The sequence below is a fragment of the Phoxinus phoxinus genome, assembly GCF_949152265.1.
Source record: "Phoxinus phoxinus genome assembly, chromosome: 2".
Taxonomy (NCBI): Eukaryota; Metazoa; Chordata; class Actinopteri; order Cypriniformes; family Leuciscidae; genus Phoxinus; species Phoxinus phoxinus.
The window spans coordinates 19,124,881-19,143,210 of record NC_136877.1 but is presented as its reverse complement, the minus strand read 5'-3'; the positions used below and the strand labels follow the sequence as shown (position 1 = coordinate 19,143,210).

General features: G+C 38.7%; 1 protein-coding gene across 1 annotated transcript in view; it reads right to left on the bottom strand.

Moving 5' to 3' along the window:
* acox3 (acyl-CoA oxidase 3, pristanoyl) overlaps positions 1-18,330 on the bottom strand; it is a 32,440-nt gene that overhangs the window by 1,547 nt on the left and 12,563 nt on the right. Inside the window, exons 12-17 of the mRNA XM_079604321.1 lie at positions 11,619-11,741; positions 11,280-11,393; positions 4,586-4,701; positions 1,476-1,650; positions 1,090-1,157; positions 898-984 (exon numbers count right to left, since the gene is read on the bottom strand). Coding sequence (XP_079460447.1) covers positions 898-984; positions 1,090-1,157; positions 1,476-1,650; positions 4,586-4,701; positions 11,280-11,393; positions 11,619-11,741 — 683 coding nt within the window. The remainder of the gene's footprint in view (positions 1-897; positions 985-1,089; positions 1,158-1,475; positions 1,651-4,585; positions 4,702-11,279; positions 11,394-11,618; positions 11,742-18,330) is intronic.

Genomic DNA, 18,330 nt, shown 5'->3' with positions numbered 1-18,330 from the left:
AGGTATAATTATGTATTTTTTTTTAATTAGTTAATTAAACCATAAAAAGTTTAGTAAATACATGAACATGATGAATATGATAAAAAAAAATTTACACTCACATGAATACAGTCATAACAGTTGCCTTAAAATATTTTAAATGTCTTTAAATGTGAAAATAACATCTACTTTAACATTTGGTTCAAGTGTCATTTGTTCATTTATATGCATGCATGTATACAGTATGTATTATATGTGTGTGTGTGTGTGTGTGTGTGTGTGTTTATATATATATCTGGTTCAGTCCTGAAACTCTAGAGGATGCAGGCCGATGCTGTCTTTACATGCAGTCTGCAAGTAATCACATCATTAATGCATGGAACAAGCTGATTGTTCTTTGCTGCCAATGCTTTCTCAACAATGCTTTTCTCAATGCATCCTCTGAAACCCTCCTACCTCCCCCAGCTCCACCTGCATAGATCTGCTATAGCATTTATGCATGTATTCAGCAGCAGCATACTGTATCTTACATGCTCACAGCAGCATGACTGCTTAAGATTCAACATAGCAAGCGCCATTTATTCAACAAAGATACTATAAAAACACTTTTCATATAAAACATTACACTTGTTTTTTTTTACATAAACACCTGTAGTTACTCAGCTAGGACACCTGTGTGAAATTAAAGGAACTGACTTCATTCAGTACATCCACTTAGAATCACCTTGTGACCAGTTGATTAAAAGTCACTGCAAAAATGGATGAGAAAATCCCATTTTGGAGTCACTGTAAATTAGATGATCACTTCTGCAGCTCTTGGAGACATTTGTCTGTATAAGTGATTCCACAGTCACAGTGGAGGGCCGGTGAGTAGTGTTCTTCATGTGCACATGTGTGCCTGTGTATGTGTTCTCTTACCTCACCATCTGCCTTGCCAATGGGCGAGTTCAGGATGAAGTCCGGAGGAGCGATCACATCAACCAATGCCACAGCATCATCCTTCAGCTAACACAGAGAGAGTGCGATTTAAAAGCCTTCCTGATGTTTGCATCGTCATGCACTTATTAGTGAGGGTGTCTGTAGCTAAACTACAGCTAACACAACACTAACCTGCCCGCACAGCGTGAGAATGGCTGTCTGGATGAAGTCAACCGGCTGGCGACCAGAAAAATAACCTCCTATAAACACAAATAGACCATAATCAAACTCAAAAAACCTTCAAAAGAGCTACACTACCATCCAAAGTGTTGGGGTCGGTACATTTTTTAAATGTTTTTGAAAGAAGTCTCTTATGTGCATCAAGGCTGCAGTTATTTGATCAAAAATACAGTAAAATCAGTCATATTGTGAAATATTATCACAATTGAAAAAAACAATTTTAATGTACTTTAAAATGTAATCTATTCCTTTGATGATAAAGCTGAATTGTCAGCAGCCATTTCTTTAGTCTTTAGTGTGACATGATCCTTCAGAAATGATTTTAATATGCTGTTTACCTTGATACAGGATGGTCATGTGGTTGGTGAGAGTCCACAGGCCATAGAGAGCACAGAGACGCCCCAGGATTGATCTGAGAGCAGCTGGAGTCTGTTCATCCTTTATCAGATCATGGAAACGCTGCAGCACTGTGTGCTCAATATAGGCAATAGCCAATGAGCGACAGTAATACACCTACAGAGAGAGAGAGGGGGAAAAGAGAGATGAGTTACAGAAAGAGAGAATCTAAGGACACAAACATATATATATATATATATATATATCTAGTAAGAGTCAAGGGGTAAATGAAGTTGAATGTTCGACCCACATGATCACGAGCCAGGTCATGACACACAGACGAGACACTAATTGGGATGTTTATAGAAGGGAACAAATTCAAAAGAAAAAAAGATTCACGACCTAAGCTTGTGCTTGTGTTTTTGTCTGGTTGCTAGAGACTGAGTGATTCTCTGTGTTTGGTGGTTGCTGGGTCAGTATTGTGTGTGAGGGACGTCTGTTTTATTAATTTTTCTCTTGCTCTCACTGCAGGTTTTAGGACAATTTAATCATTGGTCACATACTGTAACCTGCCCTATTCCATTCCGTCTGTTTCCCTTATATTCTTGTTCGTCTCTCCAAAAAGCTCAAGTTAAACTCACTCTCTTATGTGTCAGAAAGCTCAAATGAAGTCAAGGTGGACAGTGTCCAAACTCCACTCATTATATCATATGGCCTTTAACTGACTGCATGTTTTAAGCTAGACTAGACCCTCATAACACGCACATAGACTACTGGAATAATTTAAGGAACACACAACTTTTTGGGACTTCAGCTTATTCACCGTATCCCCCAGAGTTATTTAAGTCCATACATACCCTTTTCATCTCCATGCATGCCATAACTCTGTCTGACGCACCCACTGCTAGCCTAGCTTAGCACAAAGACTGGAAGTAAACGGCTCCAGCTAGCATACTGCTCCCAACAAGCGACAAAATAACGCCAACATTTTCCTATTTACATGTTGTGATTTGTATAGTCACAGCATGTACAAATAACAAGGTCACATGAGACACAGCCATCTTCTAACCATATACATACTGGGAACTATATTCTCAGAAGGTGAAGCACTGCTACTTCTGCGGAGTGATTTGCTCGCAGCACATGAGAAGGCCCGTGGTGAGGAGCAGAGAGTTCGCTCAAAGTGTTGTGCTAATCACTCTGCAGAAGTGAAGCAGAAGCTTCACCTTCTGAGAATTGGGAGCAGTATGCTAGCTGGAGCCGTTTACTTCCAGAAGTTCCAGTCTTTGTGCTAAGCTAGGCTAGCGGTGGGTGCGTCGGACAGAGTTACGGCACGCACGGAGATGAGAAGGGTATGTATGGACTTATCTAACTCTGGGGGATACGGTGAATAAGCTAAAGTCCCAAAAAGTCGGCGTGTTCCTTTAAGTACACTCTCAGATTTTTTTATTAAAAAAAAGGTACAAAAGCTATCACTGGGGCAATACATTTTCATAAGGTTCAGTTTTGCACCTAAATGGTGCATATCGGTGCAGTAACTTAAGGTACATATTAGTACCAAAAAGGAACATAGGTGTACTAGCTTTTGTCCCTTTTTTTCTGAGAGTGTAGTGACAATCATTATCAAATAATAATCTAATTTGATTTTGTAAGAAGTCACTTATGCTGCATTTATTTGACAAAAAAAATGATGGGTCACTGAGAACGAAAATTATGCTTAAAATTGTTGATTGGCTCTAGTTTTCAAGATATGCTATTGGTCAGTATATAGGACCCTTGACTTGAGAATGGCGGAGGATAAGCGAGAAATAAAAGTGTGATCTCAATTTAAGCCAGAAATGACTGGATGTAATGAATAAATCACAGTACTTGGACAGTACTTGCTTCAAAATGTAAATTCATTTTTACACGAATAAAAATTTTTAACGATTTTTTAAATGGTAAATGTCAGTATCCAGGCCACTGTACAGTATGTGTGTGTGGTGTAACGGCTGTGTTGATGCTTGATTTGGTTCTACCATTTAACATAATCAGAAACGTGATGCGAGTAGCTTTCACACATCCTGCATGTGACTCTTACCCCATGGCATGGAGCAAATATATGGATCTAAATGAATCTGATATGCCAGAAAGGGTTTAAATCCTTCAAGAGGTCAGACAGCGGCTCTTTGAAATGCTCAGTGTGATGTAGATTTGTAGCTCAGTGGAATAGATATTAAGTAAGGGATATGTCTGAGCCAAGTGTCTGTTCAGTGTTTAAGACATGTCTGAAGAACCAGAGGCCTGTTTTATATTAGATAGAAGTCATAAACGGGACGGGACTGTACAGAAGGTATTAATGGGAAACGCAGGGTGCGCCTTCCCCGTGATTAAGCCCGATATTAAAATATATGATCAAAAACAACAGATCATTCTCCCATGAATAACAACATTAAATCTACATGGTGAAACATGATTCTTGAATGGATATGTTTATAGCATCGCTATAACTTTCAGTCAAAAGTCTACTTTCAAATAAGCCTAAAGAGTTAAGGACTTTAAACACTGAGCATTTACAGCACGTGTCTATGGTTGTGTATGTCTATGGTTCAGGTAAATTGGCCCAGTTTTTGACATGATGTGACTGGCCTACATACAGTAGATGAACTCAGCATGCATGCATTAAACCTGATACAAGAGAACTGCCTAGCCAAAACAATTTGGCCCTTGTCAAAGTTGCCCAGATCTTTATTTTGCTGCCCATTGCTCCTGAATCTAACATGTTGATTACAAGAACTGATTGTTTGCTTACCATCTACACAGACCTTAATATGTGTGTGTGTGAGAGAGAGAGAGAGAGGGAGAGAGAGAGAGAGAGAGTGAGAGAGAGAGAGTGAGAGAGAGAGAGAGACCTGTACTGTATAAAACATACATTTCCATGATGTTATTAACCAAGATTGGTACAAGATGTAAGATCATGCATGTAAACACACTCAGAGTGAGGTATAAGGCAGCTGGGTAATTGTACATTTTATAAACCTATAGCGTACCTCACCTCCCTCTGAGTTGCCAGTAAACATAGATGCATGTCATTTTAAAGTCTGATGCTATTAAAGTCAGGATTAAAACATACTTGGCTGTTGTTTCGTGCCTCAAAGTCTCCCAGTCCAGAGGATTTTTCATGAAACAGCTTCCTCTGGCTCTCACCCAGTAAGAAACACACCAGCCACTTGTACGCTGCCAGAGGCACTGAGGACAGAATACCAAAAGATATTATGAAATTAAAAAGATGGGAAGATAATGCGAAACACTGAATAAGAGATTATACAAAATATGACAGAATCACTGATAATCACAGATAAAACAAACTGAATAGTGTAATGGACTGCAGCTGGCAAATACAATTATGTGGAAAGGGTCCTAAAAAGGTTCACTAAACAAGATAACTGAACAAATATTAAACAGATATTGGAGCTATTGTTGGAAGGGGTCTGTTTTGCAGAGGTTTGGGTCACGCACAGATGTAATCATGGGTTAGGTATCTGGGTGGGGACTGTGACTGAAGAACAAGGAGTCTCGTGTTTTGGATGGCTGAGGTTTGGACGTAATTCTCAAACACATGACGCAGAAGTAACCCGACCTCTAGGTCCATAGAGAGATGAACTTAAGTGCATTGATGCTATAGTAACAGCATGAACTGATGAACTATGCAAAACATCCAGATCTACTGACCAAGACAGCATTAACCTAATCAGTTCAAACTCAGACATCCGTGACATCCTTTTGGATTTATGAACAACAAAACAAGACCAGAAAACTGCTTTCCCATCTTATAAAGGAACTAATAAATCAGGAAACAACCAACAAACCTCTCTAAATAAGAGAAGAAGTTTGTGAAAAGAATGTTGTGAAACAAGACCACACAGAGAATGAAACTCTAAGCAAATATCTTCAATCCAAGCAAATAAGTTCTGAAGAAATGAGTGAGTATGATAAATATTTGAATGCAAATATTTATGATGGTATTGATGCATATAGTGACACTGAGTCTTGATTGTTTTTTAGATGGATTTAAATGGTTACTTTTTTATGGCAAAAACAAAAAAAACAAAATGAAATTGCCTAAACATTTAAAAATTAGGAGCACATATATATTCATAGTTTATGGAAACAAGATATTCTTTTCTTAGCCAAAATAATCCCTCAAAATAACCCTATAAAAAAAGCTAATTCAAGACATTCACCTAAACATCTTTTGTGTTCCACAGAACAAATGAAGTCAGTAGCACTTTACTTGAAGCCTTTATGTATAATGCATTATAAATGTATTCATAACGAACATTGTAATTGATTATATCTTTTAAATAATTGTAAATCAAAGTAAAATGCATCATATAATATTTGCAGGTTATTTGTTGCGTCTGAAATTGTTTGCCATCGTGTGTATTAATTAATTATACTTCCTAAAGGTCAAGTCAAGTCAAGTCAAGAATATTTGTATAGCGCTTTTCACAATACAGATTGTATCAAAGCAGCTTCACAGTATTAAATTAAAATAATAATAAAACGTCCATGTTTGGTAATGCTAATCAATAGTATTATGGCGATTAAATAAAGTATATAACAATGAACAGAAAATATTTATGAGCCAAAACATTATGACCACCGGCCTCATATTCTGTTGGTCCTCCACGTGCGGCCAAAACAGAGCTGACCCGCTGAGGCATGGACTCTACAAGACCCCTGAAGACGTTCTGTGGTATATGGCACCAAGACATTAGCAGTAGATCCTACAAGTCCTGTAGGTTGCGAGGTGGAGTCCCTATAGATCGAACTCGTTGGTCCAGCACACCCAACAGATGCTCAATTGGACTGAGATCTGGGGAATTTGGAGGCCAGGACAACACCTTCAACTCTTCATGTTCCTCAAACCATTCCTGAACAATGTGTGTAGCAGGGTGCATTATTCTGCTTAAAGAGGCCACTTCCATCAGGGAACACCATTGTCATGAAGGGGTGTACCTGGTCTGCAACAATGTTTAGGTGGCACATAACAAATTGATGTCCACATGAAAGGCCCGACCCAGGGTTTCCCAGCCAAACATTACACAGAGCATCACACTCCTTCCACCGGCCTGTCGTCGTGCCACAGTGCATCCTGGTGGCATCACTTCCCCAGGTAAACAGCACACGTGACGTAAAAGAAAAACAGGCGACCTTCTTCCACTGCTCCTAGGCCCAGATCGGACGTTTGCATCCCCATTGTAGGCACTTTCTACAGTGGACAGGGTCATCATAGGCCCCAGCAGAGTGTGATCCACTGTGTGTGGTGACACATTCCTCCCATAACCATCAATCAAATTTTGAGTGATTTGAGCAATAGTAGACCTTCTGTTGGCTTGGACCAGATGGGATAGCCTTCGTTGCCCTCGTGCATCTATAAGCCTTGGGCGCCCAAAATCCCTGTCACTGGTTTGTCTCTCCTCAGACCACTGTTGATGAATTCTCACCACTGCTGAACGGGAGCAACCTTTCCATTTCAGAGATACTCAGACCCAGTCGCCTTGCCATAACAATTTGGCCTTTTTAAAAGTCCCTCAGATCCTTATTCCTGCACATGTCTCCTGCATCCAACATGTTGATTACAAGAACTGATTGCTTGCTTACCATCTAATCTACCCAGGAGATGAGTAGGTTAGGCGATGATCAATGGGCACGTTTCCATTACAAATTTGAGCAAAACTTTTGTGATTTTCCTAAATGTCGAGAAAAAACTATTGCGAAATGACGGCGTTTCCATTAACTGATGTTACCCGATGATAAGTAATTCCAAAAATCATGGCAAAGTACGTTGGTAGGTTTATGTATATCTCCAGTAATGCACTGGCCATTATTATTAATCGAAGGAGACGTAGGCCTATGTGTGTTATCCAATCATTAATGGGAAGGAAAGACCCCTATACTTGAGAGCGGCACATATGAGGTGTTTCTGGGTGTTTCTCCCTCATATCTGCTTCGAGGTCTTGATTGGGGCATTTCTTTGAAGTTTAGAATCCAGTATTCCTGTAATTCTTTTGTCTTTTATGAATTTAATAAAGAACTCTGTCTCGTCTTCTGTCCAAACATACTGCGTCATCTACGTCACGTGACCTGTAAATGCGCAAAAACTGTTTCCATTGCAGTTTTGCTAAATATTTATTTTTCGAATTGCCTGAAAAACCACCTCATGCGAGTGTACAAACATTTTTGCAATAAATGGGAGTTTTTTTTTAAAGAAATTGACATGTTTCCATTGGGCATAATTTCAATTTGCGCAATTTGAAGGGTAATGGAAACGCGGCTAATGTTACCTTGATAGGAGATGATCAATGATATTTACTAGTCACTACACCTCTGGCTGGTCATAATGTAGTGTATATTATATATACGTAGTATAATGTATTAAAACTGTGGTTACAATTAATTATGAGATCTTACAATGTATTAAAAGGTGCATTACCAGGCATAATACTTTTGTAATGCATTATATATACAGGCTTCAAGTAGTCATAAAGGTTTGGAACGACATGAGAGCGCGAGTAAATGACAGAATGTTTTTTATATTTCTTGAGTGTGTCATAAGTAGTTGGCCTGAAGTGGACTGACTGAAGACATGGACTGTTATAGGTACAGAAGAGAGTTTTCAAAGTTTTGATGTAAAACATCTGGGGTGAGTAACAATATTAAAACTGGTCTAGCATTTAAAAGCTCCCTTGGTGCTTGTCACATGATGCGATAGGTGACAAAAGTCAGTTAAAACCCAAGCAGTCCACTCCCTGTCCTCGTCCAATTAAAACGATGATCCTCTGACCCTTGTAACCAGGCAACAATGATTTGAGTCACCAGCTGAGGAATGAGGTCAATAAAGAGAGCAGATGTTTAGCAGATGTGTAGCTCAGTTGAAGATGTAAAAACTCTCCCACCGGAGCCGTCTGCAGCATCAAGGAGCACTTTTAACAGTAAACCACACACAAACACAGTGTGACGCAGATTCTCACATTCTCTCTGTGTGACGGTTTATGTATTAGATAATGTGCTCCTGAAAAAAGCATTGTACACACAAAAATCTTGTATTACACAAAACCAGCACCATGAAAGTGGGATATTAAAATGACACATGAGGCTCAGCTTGTTTATTTGGCTTCCTCTGAGAGTGAATGAAAAATGACTCTATTAAAGCAGCACCAGGTAACTTTTCAACCTTAATAATATATTTCCAAGTCTCTTGTGATGGTACATCGACTTACAATAGGTTGAATGACACGTCTGCCATAGCCTGACGGGGTCTGTAGCGTTCTTAATCGTACTTTTAAACTTCGGGTTTCGGGTAGTAACCGGCGAACAAAGAGAACTACAAAATTCGACTGCTTTACGGCATATACGTCACTTCCACCACCACCCCCACTTCCTTAAAATCGGACGTGCGAGCCAAACTAGCGTTTGTTTGCCAAATGTTATAGTCATGGCCGAAGCAGCACAGAAAAGCAAGAAAGCAAAGGTTTTGTCGGAGGAAAGCAACAAGAGGAAACGAGAAAGTGATCGTATTAAAGGCAGAACGAGGATCAACATTGGGCCAGCGTTTCCTCGCTGGCGTGAACTGAAGGAGGAGGAGGGGTGCTCGATGTTTTCCAGGGATTATTCTCTTTTTTGAGCGACAGTCCCAGAAAATTCATATTCTTTCGCCGGGACACGAATTGTCCCGTTTTTTTTTGTGAAAATATACGTTACTTCTAAAGTAGAATTTCCTGGTTTCAAATTAAACTGTTTCCGTCTACCGCTACTGTGTTTTCTTCATAGTTGTGTACAGTACATCCAATCCTGTGTCCGTAAACGGGTAAAAACCATGGTAAAAATGGGTAAAACAGTGGATTGGCCAATGCCAGGCGTTTACTTTTATTTGATTAGAAGCTCAACTTATCGCCTAGCAACTGCCTGTGCTGTCGGTCGCGCGCGCGCATCAACACACATCCAAGATGATACAGTGTGAGTTTAGTTGCTAGCTAGCTTTTTAAAAACTGTCTATTTACATCTATTGTGTGAAATGGGGAGAGAGACGGACGAGGAGGATAACCACTGTCTATGAGGATAACACAACAAAGTCGGATAAGCCACCAGTGTCAAAGAAAATACTATTTACAACCTACAACTCAGACTCAGACCCCAAAAAATAATAATAATCTGAATGTCCCGGTTTTTCACAAATCAAAGGTGGCCGATGCCGATGCGGACTTTCAAATATCAAATGAAAGCCTATGTCTAAACGGCGTGTACAAGTTTGATAGGGGCTACATTCTTGCAAGTAAATATATAAGATGTACAAAATAATATTTTAGGATACCTAACATGTCTGTGATATTTGTTTATTTGCAAATCGATTTGTAAAATTTGCAGAATCATCTATGGTAGCTTGATATTATAATATTGACGATATATGGTTATTATATCTACAAACATTGCATTGAAGTATCATATAGATTCAGTAAAACGGTAACCAATAGACTAGGCTACTATAATGACGCTGGCTTGTAAACGTGAGCATCGCGATCATTTGTCGTTTGAAAAAAAAATAAAACCCATGAAATTATATTCATATCATGACATGCTGAAATATATGCCACTGTACCTGGATGAAGACATTTCACACGCGACGCAAGCAGAACACCTGCATGTGAACTCCTAGTGTTCTGGGCTATCATGGTTGTCAACAAATGCACGTGCATGTAGGATGACAGAGTTTACGACAGTAGTAGAGGACAATACTGTTTCCCAACTCTAGGGGGACCCCGAGAGCAAAAAAAAGAAAAGTAACCTAGTGCTGCTTTAAACAAAACTAATGCTTCACTAGCTGAGTAACAGAACTGAACTAGATTTGCAGTTCCTGAAGAAAATACCAGTGCTTCAAAAGAAAAGTATTACAATTTTGGGTTGTGTAAATTAAATTCTGCACTAGAGCTATAGATTTTATAGAATCAACACAAAAATGTTTTGAACACCATAACAACACCATGCTTACAGTGTTTATATGGTTCAAGAGATAGGAGGAAAGATCAATATGGAGAGATCTTGAATTCTTAATATAGTATGGAAATATTACAATGACATAATCTTGCTTTGACCTTAATTGGTAGTTACATTTTTATCTTAAATTTCCTTAAAATAAGTCTGAGAAAAATAATGTGTTAATTTCTGGAATTAATATTATCCGTGGGATGTAAATAACACAATACAATTCCTGAAGTAGCTATGCTAAAGTATTTTCCCCACATCTTTAGGCTAGCATTATATTACATAAAAAAATAAATAAACATACATACAATTTTCAGTAATTGGTAATAAATTATACTAAATAATTACTTATTTCATCAGAATCAGTATTGCTATCAGTGATAAGGCCATTAAAAAAAACATTTCAAATATCAAATCATTTCAAATGACTGTCTTTGTTGTTTTTACATTAATTTGGAGATTCAATGCGAAATATATTTACAATTACAAATTTTAAAGTTACCGGTAAGTGCTATTAATCAGGATTAAATTACAGAAATCTGTGTGATTAATAAAAAAAAATTATTGACCAACAGTCCTACTTAAAATCCTAAGGCTGAAATTATCCACAAATCAAAGTTTCAATGGAGTAAGTTACACAAAAAAAACTAAAACTAAAAAGAGCACCAGAGGAACAGAGGTACCTGAGGTGAAGTGAATGCTAGATGAGTAATGTGGTTTGTGCGTGTGGTTGTGCATATATGTGTCCCTGTTATGGAGAATGTAGCGTTAATGTTGCGTACCGGCTGAGTTCATGCACTCTTCCACTGAGCCAACTGTGAACTTGCTCTGCAGAATGCTGCTCATGTCCTCTAAAAAGTTCACAGTCTCAAGAGGGGATTCAATCCTTCCTTTACCTTGATTGAGGAAAAGAAACAGAAAAAGCAAGACATTTCAAATCTACAGACACAAAAATAATTCTTCATATTCTGCATAACTAAAAAAAAAAAAACAGCATGCAAAATTATGATCTGGATGTCATGGTTTAACAAACATTATACAGCTGTCATTACTTCTTCCTATTGGGAAATTGTTGAGAAACCATGATGGACTATAAAGAAAAAGCTCTAGTGTGTAGAGACCTTCCTGTTTGTGCTGGAGCCAGCTGAGCAGATAGTTGCTGGTCTGCTGCAGAAGAACGTTGTTGTCTCCCTCATAAGTGCAGTTTGGGTCATTGTCGTCGCGCATGTCTCCCAGCCGGTTCACTTCACAAAAATAGATAATCAACATATCTATTAACGACAACATAACGACAACAAGCAAACAGCAAACAATAAGTTAGCCTAACAAAATAGCGGAATAAAGCCACAACACAACAGAAACAAGCCACAACACAATGGAAACAAGTCACAACACAACAGAAACAAGCCACAAAACAAAGGAAATAAGCCACAACACAACATAAACAAGACACAACACAACAGAAACAAGCCACAACACAACATAAACAAGCCACAACACAACATAAACAAGACACAACACAACAGAAATAAGCCACAACACAACATAAACAAGACACAACACAACAGAAACAAGCCACAAAACAAAGGAAATAAGCCACAACACAACATAAACAAGACACAACACAACAGAAACAAGCCACAAAACAAAGAAAATAGGCCACAACACAACATAAGTCACAACACAACAGAAACAAGCCACAAAACAAAGGAAATAAGCCACAACACAACATAAACAAGACACAACACAACAGAAACAAGACACAACACAACAGAAACAAGACACAACACAACAGAAACAAGACACAACACAACAGAAACAAGTCACAACACAACAGAAACAAGCCACAAAACAAAGGAAATAAGCCACAACACAATATAAAAAAGACACAACACAACAGAAACAAGACACAACACAACATAAATAAGCCACAACACAACATAAACAAGACACAACACAACAGAAACAAGACACAACACAACATAAACAAGACACAACACAACATAAACAAGCCACAACACAACATAAACAAGACACAACACAACAGAAACAAGTCACAACACAACAGAAACCAGACACAACACAACATAAACAAGACACAACACAACAGAAACAAGCCACAACACAACAGAAACAAGACACAACACAACAGAAACCAGACACAACACGACAGAAACAAGACACAACACAACAGAAACAAGACATAACACAACAGAAACAAGACATAACACAACAGAAACAAGTCACAACACAACAGAAACCAGACACAACACAACAGAAACAAGACACAACACAACAGAAACCAGACACAACACGACAGAAACAAGACACAACACAACAGAAACAAGACATAACACAACAGAAACAAGACACAACACAACAGAAACAAGTCACAACACAACAGAAACCAGACACAACACAACAGAAACAAGACACAACACAAAAGAAACCAGACACAACACGACAGAAACAAGACACAACACAACAGAAACAAGACATAACACAACAGAAACAAGACACAACACAACAGAAACAAGACACAACACAACAGAAACAAGTCACAACACAACAGAAACCAGACACAACACAACAGAAACAAGACACAACACAACAGAAACCAGACACAACACGACAGAAACAAGACGCAACACAACAGAAACAAGCCACAAAACAAAGGAAATAAGCCACAACACAACAGAAACAAGACACAACACAACAGAAACCAGACACAACACAACAGAAACAAGACATAACACAACAGAAACAAGACACAACACAACAGAAACAAGTCACAACACAACAGAAACAAGCCACAAAACAAAGGAAATAAGCAACAACACAATATAAACAAGACACAACACAACAGAAACAAGACATAACACAACAGAAACAAGACACAACACAACAGAAACAAGTCACAACAACAGAAACAAGACATAACACAACAGAAACAAGTCACAACAACAGAAACAAGACATAACACAACAGAAACCAGACACAACACGACAAAAACAAGCCACAAAACAAAGGAAATAAGCCACAACACAACAGAAACAAGACACAACACAACAGAAACCAGACACAACACGACAGAAACAAGACACAACACAACAGAAACAAGACATAACACAACAGAAACAAGACACAACACAACAGAAACAAGTCACAACACAACAGAAACCAGACACAACACAACAGAAACAAGACACAACACAACAGAAACCAGACACAACACGACAGAAACAAGACACAACACAACAGAAACAAGCCACAAAACAAAGGAAATAAGCCACAACACAACAGAAACAAGACACAACACAACAGAAACCAGACACAACACAACAGAAACAAGACATAACACAACAGAAACAAGACACAACACAACAGAAACAAGCCACAAAACAAAGGAAATAAGCCACAACACAACATAAACAAGACACAACACAACAGAAACAAGCCACAAAACAAAGGAAATAAGCCACAACACAACATAAACAAGACACAACACAACAGAAACAAGCCACAAAACAAAGGAAATAGGCCACAACACAACATAAAAGTCACAACACAACAGAAACAAGCCACAAAACAAAGGAAATAGGCCACAACACAACATAAACAAGACACAACACAACAGAAACAAGACACAACACAACAGAAACAAGACACAACACAACAGAAACAAGACACAACACAACAGAAACAAGTCACAACACAACAGAAACAAGCCACAAAACAAAGGAAATAAGCCACAACACAATATAAAAAAGACACAACACAACAGAAACAAGACACAACACAACATAAACAAGCCACAACACAACATAAACAAGACGCAACACAACAGAAACAAGCCACAAAACAAAGGAAATAAGCCACAACACAACATAAACAAGACACAACACAACAGAAACAAGACACAACACAACAGAAACAAGACACAACACAACAGGTCACAACACAACAGAAACAAGCCACAAAACAAAGGAAATAAGCCACAACACAATATAAAAAAGACACAACACAACAGAAACAAGACACAACACAACAGAAACAAGACACAACACAACAGAAACAAGTCACAACAGAAACAATCCACAAAACAAAGGAAATAAGCCACAACACAACATAAACAAGACACAACACAACAGAAACAAGCCACAAAACAAAGGAAATAAGCCACAACACAACAGAAACAAGCCACAACACAACAGAAACCAGACACAACACAACAGAAACAAGACACAACACAACAGAAACAAGCCACAACACAACAGAAACAAGACACAACACAACAGAAACCAGACACAACACGACAGAAACAAGACACAACACAACAGAAACAAGACATAACACAACAGAAACAAGACACAACACAACAGAAACAAGTCACAACACAACAGAAACCAGACACAACACAACAGAAACCAGACACAACACGACAGAAACAAGACACAACACAACAGAAACAAGACATAACACAACAGAAACAAGACACAACACAACAGAAACAAGTCACAACACAACAGAAACCAGACACAACACAACAGAAACAAGACACAACACAACAGAAACAAGCCACAACACAACAGAAACAAGACACAACACAACAGAAACCAGACACAACACGACAGAAACAAGACACAACACAACAGAAACAAGACATAACACAACAGAAACAAGACACAACACAACAGAAACAAGTCACAACACAACAGAAACCAGACACAACACAACAGAAACAAGACACAACACAACAGAAACCAGACACAACACGACAGAAACAAGACACAACACAACAGAAACCAGACACAACACAACAGAAACAAGCCACAAAACAAAGGAAACGGGGGCCTGTACCATGAAGCCAGTTTAGGTGGCTAGCCAGCTATGTTTCAGCTTAGTTTCCGCCAACCCTGGGTTTTAGGTACTATGAAAGCAGCTCGGCTTTAATCGGTGTTCGTTGCCATGGTATCTTACGCTGCACGGCTAACCTGCTCCGGGGCAGGTTAAGTTCTGGATTCGAGATCTCAGACTGAAGTTTGACCAATCAGCTGTGAGCAAAGAAACATATAGGTGACGTAACTAATTCCCAGTGTCTGTTGCAATGGCTTTACATTTTCTTCCAAATCCTGTCGACATCTCAGCGCAAATTGTTAGACGAGCACATCGTAGAGAAAGAGTTTTTAGCCAGACAAAATCCCCTTGCCTTTCCTGATAGTTTGTATGAAAGATACAGATTTTCTGCGGAAGGAATATCATCTTTGCGAACTTCTTGCGCCGCACATAAAGAATTTAACACGTCGAATTCATTACTGTACCGCAAATGGTATTGTGTTGCGTTTTTTTGCAAGTGGTACTTGCACGATCGGTGATGCACAGAATCTAGGGGTTTGTCGAACTATTCGCAAGGTGGTCCTCGCTCTGCAGGAGTAATAGTTTCATTAATAATGTTCCCCGGACATATCGACCATGTCCATAAAAAGGGCTTTTATAAAATTGCGGGTAAGATATATTGATAAGGTGACATCACATGAACAATTTTTTTAATTTTTAAAAAAAAAAAGCTAATTTCACAAATGTAGGCTACTACAGTACATAATAACTAGAAAAAAAAGTTTGAGACAAACTTTAAGTTGGCTTGTGAAAGTTTGGACCAGAAAGTTTGAAGAAGTTTAAAGTAGTTTGAAGTTTAAAGTAGTTTGAAGTTTAAATAAGTTTAAAGTTTAAAGTAGTTTAGAGTTTTAAATAGTTTAAAGTAGATTAAAGTTTAAGGTAGTTTACAGTTTAAAATAGTTTAAATTAGTTTGAAGTTTAAATTAAAGTGATTTGAAGTTTGAATTAGTTTAAAGTTTAAAATAGTTTAAAGTATAGTTTGAAGTTTAAATTAAAGTGATTTGAAGTTTGAAGTAGTTTAAAGTTTAAAATAGTTTGAAGTTTAAATTAGTTTGAAGTTTAAAATAGTTTAAAGTATAGTTTGAAGTAGTTTAAAGTTACTAGGGTGTTTCTAGAGGGTTGCTAAGGTGTTCTGAGTGGTTGCTAGGCGGTTGCTAGGGTATTTTGGGTGGTTGCTAGGGTGTTCTGAGTGGTTGCTAGGCGGTTACTAGGGAATTTTGGGTGGTTGCTAGGGTGTTATTGATGGTTGCTATGGAGTTGCTAGGGAGTTCTGAGGTATTTTGGGTGGTTGCTAGGGTGTTGCTAGGGAGTTCTAAGGTATGTTGGGTGGTTGCTAGGGTGTTGCTAGGGAGTTCTAAGGTACTTTGGGTGGTTGCTAGGGTGTTGCTAGGGAGTTCTGAGGTATTTTGGGTGGTTGCTAGGGTGTTGCTAGGGAGTTCTAAGGTGTTTTGGGTGGTTGCTATGGTGTTGCTAGGGAGTTCTAAGGTATTTTGGGTGGTTGCTAGGGTGTTGCTAGGGAGTTCTGAGGTATTTTGGGTGGTTGCTAGGGTGTTGCTAGGGAGTTCTAAGGTGTTTTGGGTGGTTGCTATGGTGTTGCTAGAGAGTTCTAAGGTATTTTGGGTGGTTGCTATGGTGTTGCTAGGGAGTTCTAAGGTATTTTGGGTGGTTGCTAGGGTGTTGCTAGGGTGCTCTAAGGTGTTTTGGGTGGTTGCTAGGGTGTTGCTAGGGAGTTCTAAGGTATTTTGGGTGGTTGCTAGGGTGTTGCTAGGGAGTTCTGAGGTATTTTGGGTGGTTGCTAGGGTGTTATGGGTGGTTACTATGGTGTTGCTAGGGAGTTCTAAGGTATTTTGGGTGGTTGCTAGGGTGTTGCTAGGGAGTTCTAAGGTATTTTGGGTGGTTGCTAGGATGTTGCTGGGTAGTTCTGAGGTATTGTGGGTGGTTGCTAGGGTGTTGCTAGGGAGTTCTGAGGTATTTTGGGTGGTTGCTAGGGTGTTATGGGTGGTTACTATGGTGTTGCTAGGGAGTTCTAAGGTATTTTAGGCAGTTTCTAGGGTGTTATGGGTGGTTGCTATGGTGTTGCTAGGGTGTTCTAACACACACACACACACACACACACATTAAAGAGTTTTTGAGTTTAGAGAATGCATGAGTTTAAAGTAGTTTATAAGTTTATATGAGTCTAAGAGTTCAGAGTTTAGTGTATATTAGCATCCTGGAGTTAGGGCTAAGGTGAGGGAGCCAGTTTTTGTAGTTTTTATTCATAAAAAGTTTAAATTAGTTTGAAGTTTAAATTAGTTTGAAGTTTAAAATAGTTTGAGGTGGATAGATAGATGAGTTTAATGAGTTTAAATGAGTCTCAATGGCTCATATAGTGTATAGAATGGCAGTTTGATTTAGTCTAGGCTTTCAAGGGATTTTGATTTGAATTTTTGGCAGTTGGGGAGTTTGAAAATCTGAACATTCCACCATGTTAAGTGAATGGGAGTTTTTCCAAGTTTGATCGTCATTTATAGAAAAACCGTAAGTCCGATCAGTCTGAAAAGATATAGCAACTAACTTCAGAACAGTTTGAGTATTTGAGCCGAGTTTGGAGTATGTAGAGTTAAAGCTCTAGGACGAGATAGAGTCAACAGTTTTTAGTAAGAAGAATAATAATAATACTAGAACGTACATTTCCAGAAGAAAATGTGAATGGTGCTTGCAGTGGCAAAACTCACCACTCGGTTGCTAGAGTGTGGTACATGATTGCATACGAGCCAACAACCATGTCTGTACGATGTTCTGCTGCTGAGATATGGCTTATTCATGTTTTGGGTTGGTTGCTAGGGTGTTCTGGGTGGTTACTAGGGTGTTTTGGGTGGTTGCTAGGCAGTTGCTAGGGTGTTCTAGGTGGTTACTAGGCAGTTGCTAGGGTGTTCTGGGTGGTTGCTAGGCGGT